The 17,022-nt window shown below is 31.0% G+C and overlaps 1 protein-coding gene across 15 annotated transcripts in view; it reads left to right on the forward strand.

The window, feature by feature from the left end:
• The window catches only part of LOC139523369 (hydrocephalus-inducing protein homolog), a 67,853-nt gene that overhangs the window by 30,683 nt on the left and 20,148 nt on the right, over positions 1-17,022 (forward strand). For 7 of the 15 annotated variants that reach the window (XM_071317291.1, XM_071317293.1, XM_071317298.1 and 4 more), the window contains 20 exons: positions 52-279; positions 599-724; positions 944-1,101; positions 1,360-1,442; positions 1,793-1,954; positions 2,392-2,543; positions 3,626-3,892; positions 5,391-5,435; positions 6,606-6,788; positions 7,194-7,313; positions 7,875-8,207; positions 8,676-8,880; positions 9,394-9,496; positions 9,940-10,048; positions 10,712-10,963; positions 11,817-11,987; positions 12,403-12,453; positions 12,757-12,846; positions 15,547-15,633; positions 16,835-16,967. In XM_071317291.1, coding sequence (XP_071173392.1) covers positions 52-279; positions 599-724; positions 944-1,101; positions 1,360-1,442; positions 1,793-1,954; positions 2,392-2,543; positions 3,626-3,892; positions 5,391-5,435; positions 6,606-6,788; positions 7,194-7,313; positions 7,875-8,207; positions 8,676-8,880; positions 9,394-9,496; positions 9,940-10,048; positions 10,712-10,963; positions 11,817-11,987; positions 12,403-12,453; positions 12,757-12,846; positions 15,547-15,633; positions 16,835-16,967 — 3,058 coding nt within the window. The remainder of the gene's footprint in view (positions 1-51; positions 280-598; positions 725-943; positions 1,102-1,359; positions 1,443-1,792; positions 1,955-2,391; positions 2,544-3,625; positions 3,893-5,390; positions 5,436-6,605; positions 6,789-7,193; positions 7,314-7,874; positions 8,208-8,675; positions 8,881-9,393; positions 9,497-9,939; positions 10,049-10,711; positions 10,964-11,816; positions 11,988-12,402; positions 12,454-12,756; positions 12,847-15,546; positions 15,634-16,834; positions 16,968-17,022) is intronic. The other 8 variants (XM_071317304.1, XM_071317294.1, XM_071317297.1 and 5 more) reach the window with 7 other exon arrangements.

Here is a 17,022-nt window from a genome sequence, read left to right on the forward strand (position 1 = left end):
GTGGAGGTCAAATTAGCTGTCATAATATTAATTTCAATCTTTTTCTTGTAGATCTAAGAAAAAAGGAAGAAAAGGTCCAGCAAAGGAAGAAGGTAAACAAGATGGAAAGAAAAGTGCAGCCCCCACAGGGCCAGCTGGAAAGAACAGTAGCATGGATCGTGTTACCAAGGGTAAAGGTGGTAAAGACGATGACCACCACGTCGGTAAACAGGCATCACAAATAGAAAGGCCAGAATCTCACCAAACAGAAAAGAGTGACTCTAATGTTGATGATGGAAAGTAAGTAAAAGTCAAAGTTATTGAGGAAAAATAGACAAATTACTGAGTGTTCAGTCTTTATATATTATGTCATCATCTTGACAGTGATGAGTTGTAAAGTGTAAGCAGTTTTTGCAACCTAGTCTCTATTTCAGTTTCTTTGCATTCAAAGCTCATTATTATTATTTAGCAAAGTAATTTTGTAAAGCAATAGATAAGAAAATGGGAGAGAGAAGATAAACCCTTCAAATCAACATAACCAATTTAGAAATAACCAATGATATTTTAAAGAAACTCAGTGTCATTACAATATACATGTACATTTTTTGAAATATTACAGGAAAGGGAAAAAGAAGGATGGTAAGAAGGATGGAAAAGAAAAGGGAGACAAAGAGAAAGTTGATGTTTCAGCAGAAGAACAACCAAAAGAAGTACCAAAGGAATCGGACATTCTTCTGATGCAGAGGTTTGTATAGCAAATGTTTACTAACATTTCAGTCATTGTAATTTTGAATAATGTCTTCATCTAAGAAATTTCAGCAATAGTAAAAACTTGTTAGATTGAAGATCTGTTGAGAAGTAGTTTAAATAAAATATCATCTAAAATAAAGGAATATATTCAAATATTCATTATAATAAATATGTTATTTTGTTTAATATTTTACTATTATTGTTTTTCTTCTAGATTCCGTACATTTGAGCATGGTCAAAAGGACATTAACGAGATGCTTGAATTCTGGGATAGAACAACCTTGTCACTAAGGAGACCTCCAACTCCATCAGAAAAATCTGAGGAAGATCAACAACATCATCCACAGTCTGGCAAATCTAAGGGAAAGAAAGGTATGTCTTGTTGTTCTTTAATTCATAACACAAAAGTAATTCTATTTTCTACTATGATATGCTTTCAAATATTGTATTTTCGGCCTGTCCCACTTCAAAGTTACCAAAGTTTTAAACTAACTTTAAATATCACTTCGCCAGTATTTGGCATCTTAGTTGGTGCAACAAGACTTAATATTTTATTATAGTGAAGAAGATAATTTTGATTTTTCTTTTGTTTTAAGTTATCAAGTTAATTTTTCTTGTAAACTTTTTTAGGTGAAAAACATGATAAAGAAAAAGCAGAAAAAGAAAGACAAAAACAGTTACAGAAAGAAAATGAAGAAAAGGCAGCAAAAGAGGTTAGTAATTATCATTGGCGGATCCAGGGGGGGGTGGGGTTCTGGGGGTTGGAACCCCTCCTTTTTTTTGGCCGCTCAATGCATTTGAATGGGGACATATAGTTGGAAACCCCACCCCCCTTTTAAAATGGCTGGATCCGCCCCTGATTATTCTTGTATGGTCTAAACACTATAAATAAGAAACAATAAAATTTTCTTCTAGATTCTATTTAGAACTTATCCCACAAAAGATAAGTGTGGCTACATGCTTGTAATACTGATTTGTTTTTAGAAAAAACTTTTAAAACATCTTAATAAATCTGAAATGTATTTTAAAAGTGCAATTTCAAATAACTTTGTCATATTTTTAGGCTGCTGCGGCACAAGGTGAAGGTCAAGAACAGGAAATGGTTGTTGAAGAGAAAGAGGATGATGGGATAGGTCTTCCACATATTGTTGTTGACTGTTCAGACAAATCTACACCGGTCTACCAGAAAGTTATTGGATGTGGCAAATTCCCCAGTATGGAGGAGGTATGGACAATTTATTGGCAATTTCTTCCATCATTTGTATTAATAGTCTTCTTAAAATCATATTATGAAATAGGGTATTTTTTATGCAAATTTATCCATGTTTACAAATAGAATAAAATCTGAAGGTATTTTTCCAAAAAATGAAATTGATTCATTTATTCATATGTGCTCATTCTTTGGATTTTTTAGTTAATGTAGTTTTATACAAGAAGTCAAATTACTACTAAAGGATAAGTTTTTACTTAGTTTTATTAATATCATCAGAGTTACATGAGTTTGATTTCCAGAGTGTATGATTTTTAGAGAGGATTATGTTTTTATGAGTGTTATTGTGAATGAACAAGAGTATTGAAACTTGATTAACAAGATGGCATTCTTATATCAAAATATCAAAAAATCATGTTCAGCTATAAATAATGTGTTAAATATAATTACAGGTATTAGACGGTCTAGGTATGGGACCAAAAGGACCACCTGTTCCCCCACCAGCTGATTTCAGTGTAATTCCATATCCAGTGAAGAGAAAAGCTCCACCTGTCAGTGAATTTGGTGGGAGATACATATTCATTGCCTCATCCGCTGATGATCCGTAAGTAGATTAATGTATAGGATATTTTATACTTATCTTAATTGAAGGTTATTACATTGAGCTCTTTTATATTGGAATTCTAATTAATGTATGGGGTTGATGTCAATTCAAAGGCAACATCACAATCAAATCAAGAATGACATTTGAAGGTCAACATATGTTTGTAATGATCATGATGATAGATTAGTATTCTACCAAGTGTCAAGTTGTTTCTTTCATTGTTATTTCCCTTTGATTTGAAATGTTTCGAAGAACAGAGACCACTGAAGATCTTTTGTCCAATTCCTTATTGGGCAAAAAATGAAATAATGACAACCACACATAGATTTCTGAAAGTCCTCTGTAAGGACTTATTTACATGGTTGGATGAAAATGGGTATATCGGTGGAATTAGAGATCAAATCTCAGAAACTTGAGGAGGATCGAGGGTATAAAAATTCAGCAAAAATTGAAACATTTTTTTTTTCATTACAAATTTTTATTTCTTACACTATTTATTAATTGTTACTTTATGATATGGTTAAAAAATCAATTCGTTTTGGCCTCAGATGACTTTTGAAATGTTTATATCATTGAAAAAGCTCCAAATTATCTCCCTTTGATGAAAAAAATTGCAATATAATTTTTAACTCATAGGTAACCTATATTTTTTATTATTTTTTTTTCAAATAAGCTGCACTCAAACTAACTATTGTAAAATTTAAGCGATTTCTGTAATTAAGTTTTTTTTTTATTTCGACATCAACTTTTTGTCTCCTATTAGTTCAACAGAAAAAAAGTAACTTAACAAAAATGCATGCTTCTTTCGAAGGCAGATTGTGAGCTTAAATGAACGGTGACCCTATCCTTTTAATTTATTTTTCTATTAAGTATAGGATAAAGTTTATTTCTAGAAAAAAATAGCGAAATCCTATATTTAAAAACAAAAATTTAGTTATACCCGTGAGCCCCTTTAAGAATTAAAAACTAGCATTAGAAATAAAAAGTTTGAAGCTTTGATAGTGAATGTTGATATTTTATGCAATAGATAGGATAATGATATATACTAAGATATCATAAAATAATAATACATTTTTTTTTAGAAATGTTGGTGTACCCGAAAGCAGTGGAACAGAACCTGAGGAAGAGAAATCTGTGACCCCAGACAAGGGTAAGGAGGATCATACCACACCCACTAAGGGTAAGGCTTCTAAGGACAAATCTGGAGGAAAAGATACAGCTAAAGGAGAAAGAAAGAAAAGTGCAGAGAGAAAATCAACATCAAAGACAGAAAAAAGACGTCCATCTGTTAATGTACAATCTCCACCACCAGGGGCAGTAACTCCTGTCTCTGATGGCGACAATATCAGGTATGTTTTTGTGTGCCTTTTATGCATTTTAGGAGTATTAATATGTACATATGTAATTCAATATAATTTAATACAGGATTTTGGACTAGGTATATTTACTCGTTTTGGGGCAGGAAAATAATAATCTATTTTATTGCTGCAGTTAATATGTATGACTTTTGCATGTGTAAAAAATTTGTGTAGTACACACACTATCATGAACACGGTAAACAATAGATGCATGACATTTCACTATGTAAATGAAAAATAGTTGAGTGTAGCTAGACTACTGCATAAAGTACATACAAGTGTGAATTTCTTCTTCAAGTTCTATCTTTGTGTTCATATCTTCTTCATATTGCCTCAACATGCCCTCACATTGAAACCACATACATTAGTTGTCTATAATTTCTATCTAAATCTTTGTCAGCAACAAATATATTTGATAAATTGATTGACATTGGTACATATACTTATCATGTACAAGGTATGGATCCAGTTTGTTTCAAGTCAAACTTAGGTCAAGTGTCAAACAAAATCTTATCGGCAAAAAACAAAACAAATGACAGTCACTACACAAGGATTATGAGGCCCAATATTGAATTCAATGTCAAAGGTCATGGTCTTAACATGGCATATCACAGAATAGCTGTTAAAAAAATGAGGTCATGTGAGGGATGTTGTGCTTTTCGTTACCTTTCTCTGACATCCTACATGTTTGTGAAGAAATACCTTGCATTCAACCACATAATGTTCAAAATTTTTCAATATTTATTAAAATGACCCAATAATTTCAAACAAAATGTTAGTTATCTCTGATTAATATGATTCCAACAATTTTGACAAATAACCTTATATCCTGTTTTTCCTGTATGTTAACTCTTGCTATATAATTCATCTTCTATTATCTTCTTCGTCCTCGTTTGAAATGTTTACTTTTAATATTGTATATATGTATACTTAAACACTGTGAATTATCTTGTCAAAGACTAATCATTTCTTCATTGAAACGTCATTAATTACTACATCAAATCTTAACTGTTTTATGTCTTTTCATGCATGATCACTAACATAAACAGACATAGTCTGACACTAACTAACTTTACCAAAAAAACTTAGCAGCTTCAGCTTAAGTGGAACAGGTATTGCATCGATTTGGCTAAAAGTGGCAAAGTTGTTCTGTCAAAAATAAATTTATTAAAAATAAAAACATTTTTGTCTGAAAGTTCAGATAATCATTGAGGATTAAGTAATATCTACTGTGTAGTAAATTTTTCTGGGGATTAGCCATCTGGGGTATAGGGCAGTATTGTACATCTTGAGTATAGAAAAAAAGAATTATTTTTTAATTTTCTAAAACGGTAGATTCTATACCATTAAAAATTATATAATTTTCCTTGTAATCTTTGATTGCCATATAGTAGAATGATGTAAAGATCTTAAACTTAAGTTTTAGCTGACAAAGTTTAAACCAATTGTATATTAACACTCTAGTTAGCTTGCATGTCTCTCCTTACAGTATGTCAGGGGATGGGATGGCTGTTGGAGATTCCAAAACTCCCAAGTAAGTAGGACATCGGTATACATAAACATGGCCGTGGCTCTCATATCACATCTCTACATGTGCAGTTTACCCTATTAACTAGATTTTCTTCATTTACTTGTGCTTACACAATTTCTGAATCATGTGAAGGAAGACAGTTCTTTAATATGGATTTGAATATGTCACACTATAGTTAATTAGAAATTTGTATATAGTTAACTTTTCAGCTGTAATTTGGTTTATTTCATTTCAATATCTTTTACGTGAAATTTCATATTGTTCATGGCTTTTTTGCATTATCTGAGATTTAATTATTAAATTTCAACTCTATCTAGTCTTCTCTTAACAGGAAAGGAAACTGTACACATAATCATTTTAATTAAGCATTGTCCACATTATTGAATGCACACCTTCATTTTTTGAGAATAAACACAGTTTGTGTGAATGTTGCTTTCAAATGCATTTTTCACTGCTTCATGCACATTTTTTTTAATTTAGTAATGTGTGGTGTGTTTAAACTGATTTCGTTTCAAGTAAATAATAAATACTACAATTAGAGCATGGAATGATTTTATCATTACTAAGGTAAAATGTTTCAGAACATGGTTTTTCGTTTTACAGGCCAAAGAAAGACAACCCATTTAGTAAAAATTTTGAAAATTTTTATTCTTTCAGTTAATTTTTGTTAAAACTTAAACAACCTGTAAATTCTATTTAGTAAATATCTATAGAAAACGGTAAAAGAGAAGCCATGTTTACCGAAATTTATTTATCCATAAGCCATTTGAGTTCATCGGAAGGAGAGCCTTCATCATGTTTATGTATACCAACTACATACAGAATAATTTAACAATTGTCTTCTTTTAACAGTGTTCAAATTAACATTTCATGACTTTCTATTGCCGAAATATTGTTTTGATAGTCCTTGCCCTTTCAACCAGCTTGCCTTTTGTTCACTTATGGTATTTTTAAATATTTTCTATCAAATGTCATTTCTAGAAATAAATAAAATATGATATTAAAAAGGAAAAATTAATGAAGCTCTGCATAAGCTGTCTCTGTTTTACCTTTTTTCACTAAATTATTGAAAAAATATAGTATTGTTTAAATGAATAAAAAAAAAATTGTTCAAGATCATAAGTCGACTATTTATGTACCTACAACTTACACAAATACTTTTTTTTCGTACAGACTAACAATATTCCGCTGGATTGTACCCGCTAATGGAGAAGTTGTGGTACGTCTACGTTTCCAGTCAGAAGAACTTGGTCAGTTTGATCAGACCCTTAACTTTGAGATTGTTGGTACACGTCGCAGATACCAGTTATTTTGTAGAGGAGTGTGTGCATTCCCATCAATAAGTAGGGAGCCAAGGTGAGTTGACCTTCAATGATACAGTCTATTGCTATACAGTAAATGAATATTTATTTGAGACAGATACCAGGATTTTTAACCCTAAAACCTTGGTACATTTTGTATCCACTAAATTAACTACGTTGTAGTCAAGCATTTAAAATATATGGTTACCATGTGTTACGTCACATGTTGTAGATATAATGTTTCATCAGAGAATGTTGCTTGAGTTCTTAACCAGTCACTGAGTAGCTGGAATCATATAATAATGATAATAAATTGGTTTTAAATAATGACAAAAAAAAATTCAATAAAATTTCCTGAGTCCTGAAATATACCAATGAACAAGACTTATTTATGCAATCCTTTTCTGGCTATAACACTAGTACTGTTATTATATATCAAATACATCTTCTTTTTTTATAGAATTGTTTTCCCAAGTCGTAAGAAGACCAAGAAGACAAATGAAATTTGCCATAAGAAATACATCTTATCCACAGAAACATTTGAATTTGGACCCTTATTGAACTCAAGACCAAGAACTGGGTAAGTAATTGTACTCTGAGTATATTTGATATTAAAGTCAACATACCACAAGCATGCATATTTGAAATAACAAAGTTTTATGACGATATAACAGGAGAATTGTCAATTAAATTAAAGGGATGTTTTACAAGATGTTCATAAACTATTTGGTCTGACGATTGAAATTCAGCTTTTTGACGATTCTATTTTATTTTTCAAAAGCATATGTTAGAACAGTAGTGTTTAACCTTTGGATATTTAACCAGTTAAACAATATTTTAGTTTGTTCAATTCAAACAATATAATTACATATACATAGTCCTTTAGGTTTTAAAATGAACAATTGAGGTGTTAGTAATAATATCCTGTAATGTAGAGGATTTTTTGTTGTCAGATCTATTCCATGGATGATTGAAATCATTTTTACTATAAAAAAAAAAAAAAGTGAACCTAACTTGTACTTATAATAAACATAAAGAATTTGTCATGAAAATATGGTAGATGATATGTTTATTTGATAGCATTTAAGAAAACTTATGATATACGTTTCAGTATTCAATAATCTTTTGATATCTATTTCAGATACAAAGAAGGCAAGCATCCAGCATACATGGAACAATTAAATGTAACAAATACATCCCCACTGGAGGCTGATATCAGTTTCTGCTTCTTCAAAGACAGTAAGAGTGAAACATTCATTTTAGAACCACCAACTATGTTGCTTAAGTCTGGAGAGAGCCAGAAGCTTACGATTTGGGCGTACCCTTGTAAAGTAGGCAGGATTGATGACTCCATTGTGTGTTGTATTAGGGAGAATCCTGAACCAGTTGTATTTAAGATAGCATGTGATTCATTTAATCCTGAACTTGATCTGAACACCAAGGACTTTAGATTTGAATCTGTTAGGTTGTATAGGTATGTTTTTGTTGCTTGTCTTAGCCGTGTTGTTTCATTTATGGATACTATTGAACTGACCTTGACCTGTTCTCTTTAGGTCATTTTGCGTTTGTTTCAAATCTTTTATATATACATATATATGCTGTTGTGCATACTGAAAGTCAGTAACAAGCAGTGACATTTGGCTTTGAAAAATATTCTATTTAATGGCTTATCTGCAATGTAAAGGTATAGAAATTCACAGATGATTTCAAACTTTAAAGCAAAGAATATTAGGTAGAATTTCAATACAGCTTCAAAACAAAATTGAGAATGGAAATGGGGAATGTGTCAAAAAGACAACAACCCACCAAAGAGCTGAAAAAGCCATATCATCTGATTGTTATCTTTTAGAAAAAGAAAAAAAAAATCTTCAATTGAATGGTTTAGAACAGAATGTTTTATTACTAACTTACCAAGTAAAGTTATAAAATTTTAATTTTGTAGAAAAGAGATAAGAACAATTCACATGAGGAACAACACCCAGTTACCAGTGGTATGGAAGGTGACGGGGATTGAACAGTTAGGTGATGATTTTACATTGTCAGCTGACCATGGTGTTATAGACCCATTACAAGAATACCCACTACATGCTTACTTCAGGGCCATGAAACCTCTTAATACAACTCAACAGAAGAAAATCAGATTGGAGGTAAGAAATAAAATATAATGTCAATGTCAGTTTTAGCTAAGGATATCTAGCTGGCGAGTATTTTCTATGCAATTTACCGAAAGGCCACTTGTAAGGCTATGTATATAACCGGACAATTTAACATTAGATGAATGCGAAATGGTTTTGTGCAGGAGAAAAGTATGCAATTAACCGAATTATGCTATTAAGCGGTTTGCAATAAAGTGGAGTCGACTGTGGTTGTATGTATAAAAGGTACACACAAAAGGCTGTTTTAGATGTTGCTGATTTAGTAACATTTGTATAGGTTATTGAAGACAATGTTTGTGTTCTTTGTTTGTCATTTATTTTTGCTGGGTTGAAAAAATTCATGATGAATTTGTATGTTGATCAATTTGCTTTAAATAGACAATAATATTTTTTGGACTTTAAGTTCCACTGTGTAGTCAGTTTTGGGGAATGCAAGAAAAATCTCTGATATCTATTTCAACAAATGACTATATCTTTATACTGTATGAATATTTATTTTTATAGATACATGATCAAGAAGGTGTTCATCCATTGTCCACAGAGAATCTGACCGTACATTATGAACCTTATGATATCAGTGTTGATATGAGTTTCAACAACAAGGGAGGTAAGAACTAGAATTTTTAAAAGGGCTATTCCATTAAAATGTATGTGAGAGGGTAGTAAGGGAAGTTTAATTATTGAATGTGGTTCATGGTTCTTTTTTCAGTATGCGACTATTATCATTATGCAATATTATCTAAAATATGGTTCTTGGTTGTAGGAATGTCCCTTCCTACCCTCCCACATACATTTAAATGGAATAGCCCTAAGCAGTGAATCTTAAATCTGAAAACATGACATTGTGATCGCTGAATACCCCAATATATTTATCTTAATTATAATACTTTAGAAAAATAGTTTAAATCTGCACCAAAATCCATCCACAACAATAACCAACAAAGTTTAAGAAAAAAAGAAAAAACATAGACTGACTCTATCTCCCATTTTGTTTCATCTTCTTTCGAGTATAAATCTGATTCTATATTTAATGATTTTTAATCTTTGTAGACCATGGTTCAGATGGTGGTGGCCTTGACCTTGGTATCATACATGTTGGTGAAGAAAAGAAATGTACTTGTGCTTTGAAAAACAGAGGGAAATATGAAGTTGGATATAAGTAAGTGGCATTAACCATGTATAATTACGATACCTACACCAAACTGTTAACTGGCATAGATTCTACCACTGTAATGAGTGTGATACAAGATTTATCCACTGGAGACAGTAAAATTTTCAAATTTAAAACATGAGGCTCGTCACAATAGGAAATTCAGATGAAAGCAAGAAAATTTGATGTCATAATAGAACTTTTAGCAATGAAGAACTTGAGATCAAACAAACTACAATTTGATAAAGTAAAGATAATCAGCATGTCAGGAAAAGGATAAATCGTATAAGAATAAGAGAAGGAAATATAGTTACCTGGACTTCTTTTGCTTTTGCACTTAAAAAGAAACAACTCTTGCAGTTATTCTTTGAGGTGTCCATATTTGACCTATTATATTGCAAAATTTCTGCTCTACTCTCCTTTTTAGTCGCAGTCCAACTTTCTACCTTTTCATTACACACTATCTGTACTACATGGAAATCATTAAATGCAATATACTATTCTTGTTTTATACAATTACATATGGAAGTTGTTATTTTTGTTGTCAGAATTCTAATATTGTGAATAAACTAACCAAACAAAACTAAACAAAAATAAAAGAAGACACCTGTAGATTTGCAGAAGTTAATTATTAATAGATATGACATTTCATTCATATTTTATATTTTTTAGTTTCATCAAGAAGGACTGTGACCCAGCCAATCCTAATGCTGCCTCTCTGTTTACCATTACACCAGATCATGGTAATCTATCGTCTGCTGATAGGCCAACACAACCTACTATCATATTCAAATCTGACAAGGAACTAGTCATCAAAGATCAACCAATCCTCAGCTGCCAGGTCATTGACTTGAAAGTTGGTGATGAGGGAGAAATCATTGGTGTTATACCAATCAAAGTATCTGCTAAGGTGTTGTTCCCTAAGTAAGTTATTTTTTTTTTGTACTGTGGATTTATTATTATTGTTAGATACTCATTTTCGTAGATTTCGTGGATACTTGGAACCACGAATTCCAATATCCAACTAATGACAATTTTCTGTAGGAATATATGCCGACTTTGGGAAAATGGCAGTTTTCCTCAATCCATGAACATTGGTACCCATGAAAATAAATGAATCCACAGTATTACTTTAACAAGGGTCACCCATAAACATTTTCAGTACTGTAAACATGCAGACTTAAGGATTAATCATTTAAATTGTGAAATTAAGGGGTCTTTCTGATATCATATAGAACAAAATTGTCATTGCTGAAATACTTGTAATATAACTCCTTGGCCGAATAAATCATGCATTCGAACCAATCATATATACTGTAAATCATTTTATTTCCGCGAGCGATTTATTTTCGAGATTTTTGCGTAAAGATAAATAAAGCCAAATGTAATTGTCGCAAATTTATAAGACTTGTACCTTTCCTTATTTAATTAAATCAAGAAAATAGAAAATCGCGAAATTAAATAGCCGCGAAGTGAACTAGAAAGGATAAAACGCGAAATAAAGTATCCGTGAAAATAAGTGGGTTTACAGTATGTTGTTTATTTTCATATTGAAAATTCAAAAGCAGTGAAATTAATTTCAAGGATTACAACATAAAAAGTTCTTGAATATGCAGCTTAAGAAAAAATCAGAAGTATCTATCAGTTTTGTTTTGAGATGAGACTTGAAAAATGAGACATTTTGTTTCAGTTTTGTGTTAAATGTTTGTTTTTATTTTACAACATGAGAAAGTACTTTACAATAAACATTGATTAGAATATCACTATTATATTTAAGGTACGAGATACAGCCAGCTAATGATATTAACTTTGGTTCATTACTCATCAATAACAAGAAAGAAGGTCAAAGTAGATTTGAAATTCACAATCGTGGAGAGTTTGATTTCAAGTTCATCATATCTAAGATGCAAAAGGAAGACAAACAAGCAGGAGGTCGTGGAAATCGTCCGTAAGTATAAGAAATTACATTGTATATTGCACTCCAATATATACAGGGATCACGGCTTCTGCTTCTGTTTTCACCTTTCACTGGTCCCACCAATGTAGAACAGGGAAACAGTTTAATCAATTTACAACATTACTGTCACATGGTATATTATTATTTTTTAAATTGTGATTGGGTTTTTCCTATTTGGATTTGGTAACATGAACACAAGTACTAACTATTCTCTATATTCTTAAATTTATACTATCAAAATTTGGAAAAACTTAGCTTTTAAAAATACAGACCAAAATTAACTCACAAAAATAATTCCTTAAAAAAACTTTTCATTTCTAAGTATCTACCTTTCTATATCTGGCAACTTCCTTAAAAAAAAATAATACAATACTTATTTCAATGTAAAAGAATACTTACTTCTTAGCCAAATACCAGAGCTTGAAACCAAGCAAAGAAAAGAAGATAAGAACTATAGGTATAAGTACTGAACCAATTTCAATGTTAGTTATATTCAATTATTCTAGATCTGGGGTCCTATACAGTTTCTTTCAGCTTCCTTATTTTTGATTTTCTTTTTAAGTTTAATTGGTCACTTTTAAAATAGAGCATAGTAATCTGCATGTTTTTCCCCAGTGCATGTGACTTTTCAGTTTTTTGTTGATCTTAAAATTTTGTTTTATTTGGCACTGTTGTAAGAGTAAATGCATGTTCATCAACTTTTTCTTTGATACCCTTGTCACCACAAACATAAACAAATTTGTGTATACATCTTACTCAGCCCTGTGAAGGACAGCAAACGAAGCAAATCCCGTGATGGATCAAGTTCTGGAAGATCTGTAGCTAAGCCTAAGAAAACAGATTCCGTCAGGTTAGTTGTTGAGCCCACCCTCTCACTTCTGTTTCACTAACAATATGATGTGTGGATGCTAAATATAGTACACTGTAAAGCAGGTTTTTTGGCAAATATGAAATCTGGCACTTATCCATTTTGCAATGTAAATTTGATAATTTTAACCATTGAAATTATAAATTCTTTGATTTTTAGTATTGTATAACAAATTAACAATTAAATTAACAGATTTTACATTTGTCAAAAAACCTGCCGAACAATTCTGCATGCTCTCTTATGCCTTAATCAGTATGTAACTACTAGTATTTGGGATTTCAAATATAAATTGTTTATTACTAATACCTGTTATACATATAAACAATTCTCAGTTCATAAATGATGTTTTGAATTTGATAATGTAAGGATATGATTCAATATTTGAGAAATAATTTTGACTTTTTTTGTTAATTATTTTTTATTCAACTTTATGAATTTGACGTTTACTTGTGGAAAAATTGAAATGTAATTTGTATCTGTCTACTTTATATATTTTTGCAGTTTGCATGCAATTTCAATAATGAAAATATATCAAAATTATGTTGTTTTCTGTGCATGATAGCAACAGTTTCAGATTTGCATGGATTATGTTCATATTGTTTGTTTCCAGTATGACAGTACTTTGCTTAAGATATTCTTGTATAAAACCTAAAGAAAAATAATATGGTTATATGCAATGATATTTTGAATAGTAAAACAAGATACAATTTGTCTTCTATCCCCAAAAAAACATTTTTTAGAAGAAAAAGTTATATTTGCCTTATTCGTTTCACTTTGCACATCTCACTATATTAATATTAATTCACTGTAAAAAAAGTCTTTGATATAAAGCTTCCAATAAATTTTCTAACCGAATTTATGAATATCTTAACTTTTTCATAAACATTGATGGCATTGATTCCATATATGAATTATGTGACTTAAATTATGTCCTCCGTTTTCTATTGCTGATGTAATCAATACAATCAAGTTTCAATATTCTTATGACACAAGGTCCTAAGTATTCTAATGTATGTATGATTAAAACAGTTAAGTCCTCTGTATTCTATTATTTTAACAATAGTTTTAAAGTCCTCAGTATTCCATACAAATTTTATTGAAATAGTGTCCTCAGTATTCTAATCCATGTATGATTGAAACACTCAAATCCTCGGTAATGCATGTATAATTAAAACATTCAAGTCTCCTGTGTCAAGATTCGACCCAACAAGGTCAACTCCAGCCTGTGACCTTCTTTTTTGCAGACATCTTTGCGACCTGACATCTTATTTAAGATTACCTGTGACTTGTGACATTTAAAAGTTTTGAAGCTTAATTCAAAGTGCGTAAAAATGACAGTTGACCAAAGACGACTGTAACCTAAATGTTCTAAAAATAACAGTTGACCAAAGACGACTGTAACCTAAATGTTCTAAAAATGACAGTTGACCAAAGACAACTGTAACCTAAATGTTCTAAAAATGACAGTTGACCAAAGACGACTGTAACCTAAATGTTCTAAAAATGACAGTTGACCAAAGACAACTGTAACCTAAATGTTCTAAAAATGACAGTTGACCAAAGACAACTGTAACCTAAATGTTCTAAAAATGACAGTTGACCAAAGACAACTGTAACCTAAATGTTCTAAAAATGACAGTTGACCAAAGACAACTGTAACCTAAATGTTCTAAAAATGACAGTTGACCAAAGACAACTGTAACCTAAATGTTCTAAAAATGACAGTTGACCAAAGACAACTGTAACCTAAATGTTCTGACTGTGCAAGGGCTGTATAGCCAGTCAAGGTCATTAAAAACTTCCATTTGTTGTTGTAACCTAAAGGGAGTATCCTACGGACCCCCCACAGTAAAATAGACTTCAGTATTTCCATGTTTTTGATTATATTATAAAGCATGGTTATACATTTCAGCATGTTAGAATGTACTTGAAAAGTGAAGAAATAATGTTACTAATAATCAGTTGGAGAATTAGATTATGTTATAATTTACTTCACTTTTATTCATATAGAAAATATGTCCCTAGTGTGTTGGCAAAATACGATTTTGAAATTCTTATCAAATTTTAACTTATAAGCATGCACGGAAATAAGAGATTAGAGTACGGTACATATGTCTGTATAATTACTAGTGTTTTTACCAAATATTTGTGCTTAGAAAATTGTGAAACTGAAGATTTGACTGTTCTTTCATGATTCCTGAACTTTAATTTTGATTTCAATCTACTGATATTTGAAGGCTATAATCAAAGCTGTCTTAAAAACAAGTCCTATTACACACATTTTTAACCATTTTTTTAACCTTACTGGAAGCAATGATCTTCATTCATTTGTTTGAGTTGACTAATATTCATTCTGTAGCTAACATATATACTAACTATAGTTCCTAGTGCAGACATGTCAATCTTATTAGAAAGCAGACACATTTATCAATTTTGCCTCAGATTTTTTTAATAATCCTAAAATGGGGAAGGGGTTATAGAAAAAAAGAGTCATTGTTGATTAAACAACATAAATGTTGAGATTATGGGAACATGTTTGTTTCAAACTTGTTCAAAACTTGTCATTATAAGGAATTTTTATTTTTTTATTTTTTTTAGACAACTTTTAAGATTGGCATGTGGTTTGTTTGATTGCAGTGATTTCTATAACCATATATCACTATTACCTATATTTCTCTCTAGCGACTACAATGCTAGTCAAGTTATGCTGGCTGCAGGAATTTCACGAGCTCAAATGTCCTCGGTTCCACCTAATGCTAAACGTGGCAGGTATATGCATTCACTTTATGAGTTATTCTTGTTATCTTTCCCTTAATATGTTTGATAAACAAGGATTCTTTGGTGTGGTTTTTCTAACTTTTGTAAAAAAAAAAGTCTAATGTGCATGGTTTAAAAGCTAAGTACAGCATTTATTACTAAATTTCAGACTTTCAACCAATTCATTTGAACTTTGATGGATAGTTGTCTCTTTGGCAATCATACCACATCTCATTGATTTTATATCTATAATTTGTTTCATTCAACATTTGTTTAACTTGACATACTTTTCAATAATAAAACCTGTTTAAATAGAAGTACAGTAAAAATTGTTTTTACATTCTTGGTTGTCTTTAGCAAGAATAACTCATAACTTTTTCACTTATTAATGCTTTTCTTTTTCTAACAAATAACTAACCAATTTCTAGCATGCAATATTTTGGATATGGTTCTATGCTATTTATATCACCAGCATTGCTTATTGAGTGAACTGTTTGTCCATTGTGTATGTATCTGATATAAGTTATTTGTAATCCAAAGAAAAAAGAGTGTTATGAAAATACCAAAGATCAATATAAGTACTTGAAATGAAGTATTTGCACATTTTTGTGCACATTAGTAATAAGTCATTTTTGTTTACTTGTTTGATAATATAACATCAGATTCACTTGATTGATATTTAAAGAACACAAAACACAAGAATTGGTATGTCTGACAATTTCACAGAGCACTTATAGAGCACAATAGTCATTAGAAAACAAAATATTTAGGATACAGTCTGTTTTAAAGTCTCAATTTTCATGAGCATGCCCAATTGACAATAAGTACCATAGCAGGTTACTGGTTTGTCTCCACAAATGCATGCTGCTGACAATCAGTACTAATTTCTGTGACTTTAAGATGAAGAACAGCAATAAAAATGCTGTTCCTTTGCTACAGGTTTTTTCAATCACGTGCATGTAGGGAATTTTAAAAATTACATAAGCTCTCAGTGCTACCACATGCTATTAATTAATGATAACAGTTACAAAATCTAGGAGACATTCAAGCAGGAAATCACATCAAAACTAAAAAAAAAATGAAATTTATCCTAGAGGTAAGCAAAATCATTTTCATTTGAAATTATATCGATGAAAAAGATGAAATTGTGAAAATTTCCTATATTATAACAAAAGAATTCATGACAGCTCTTATATCTTTTATTTTCATACAGAGCTGAAGGTGGTGCTGCTAGGCAACAGTTTGGAATGTTTATTGTCTCCCCTACCAGTGGAACTGTCATTGTAGGTGGCTCTATAACTATCAATGTAGATTGTATCACAGAACAAGAGGGAAAAGGAGATGAGGTGAGTTGTTTCCCTTGCATGTGGTCTTCTAAAAAATACTACTAGTGGATTTCTA

The sequence above is a fragment of the Mytilus edulis genome, chromosome 5, assembly GCF_963676685.1.
Source record: "Mytilus edulis chromosome 5, xbMytEdul2.2, whole genome shotgun sequence".
Classification (NCBI taxonomy): Eukaryota; Metazoa; Mollusca; class Bivalvia; order Mytilida; family Mytilidae; genus Mytilus; species Mytilus edulis.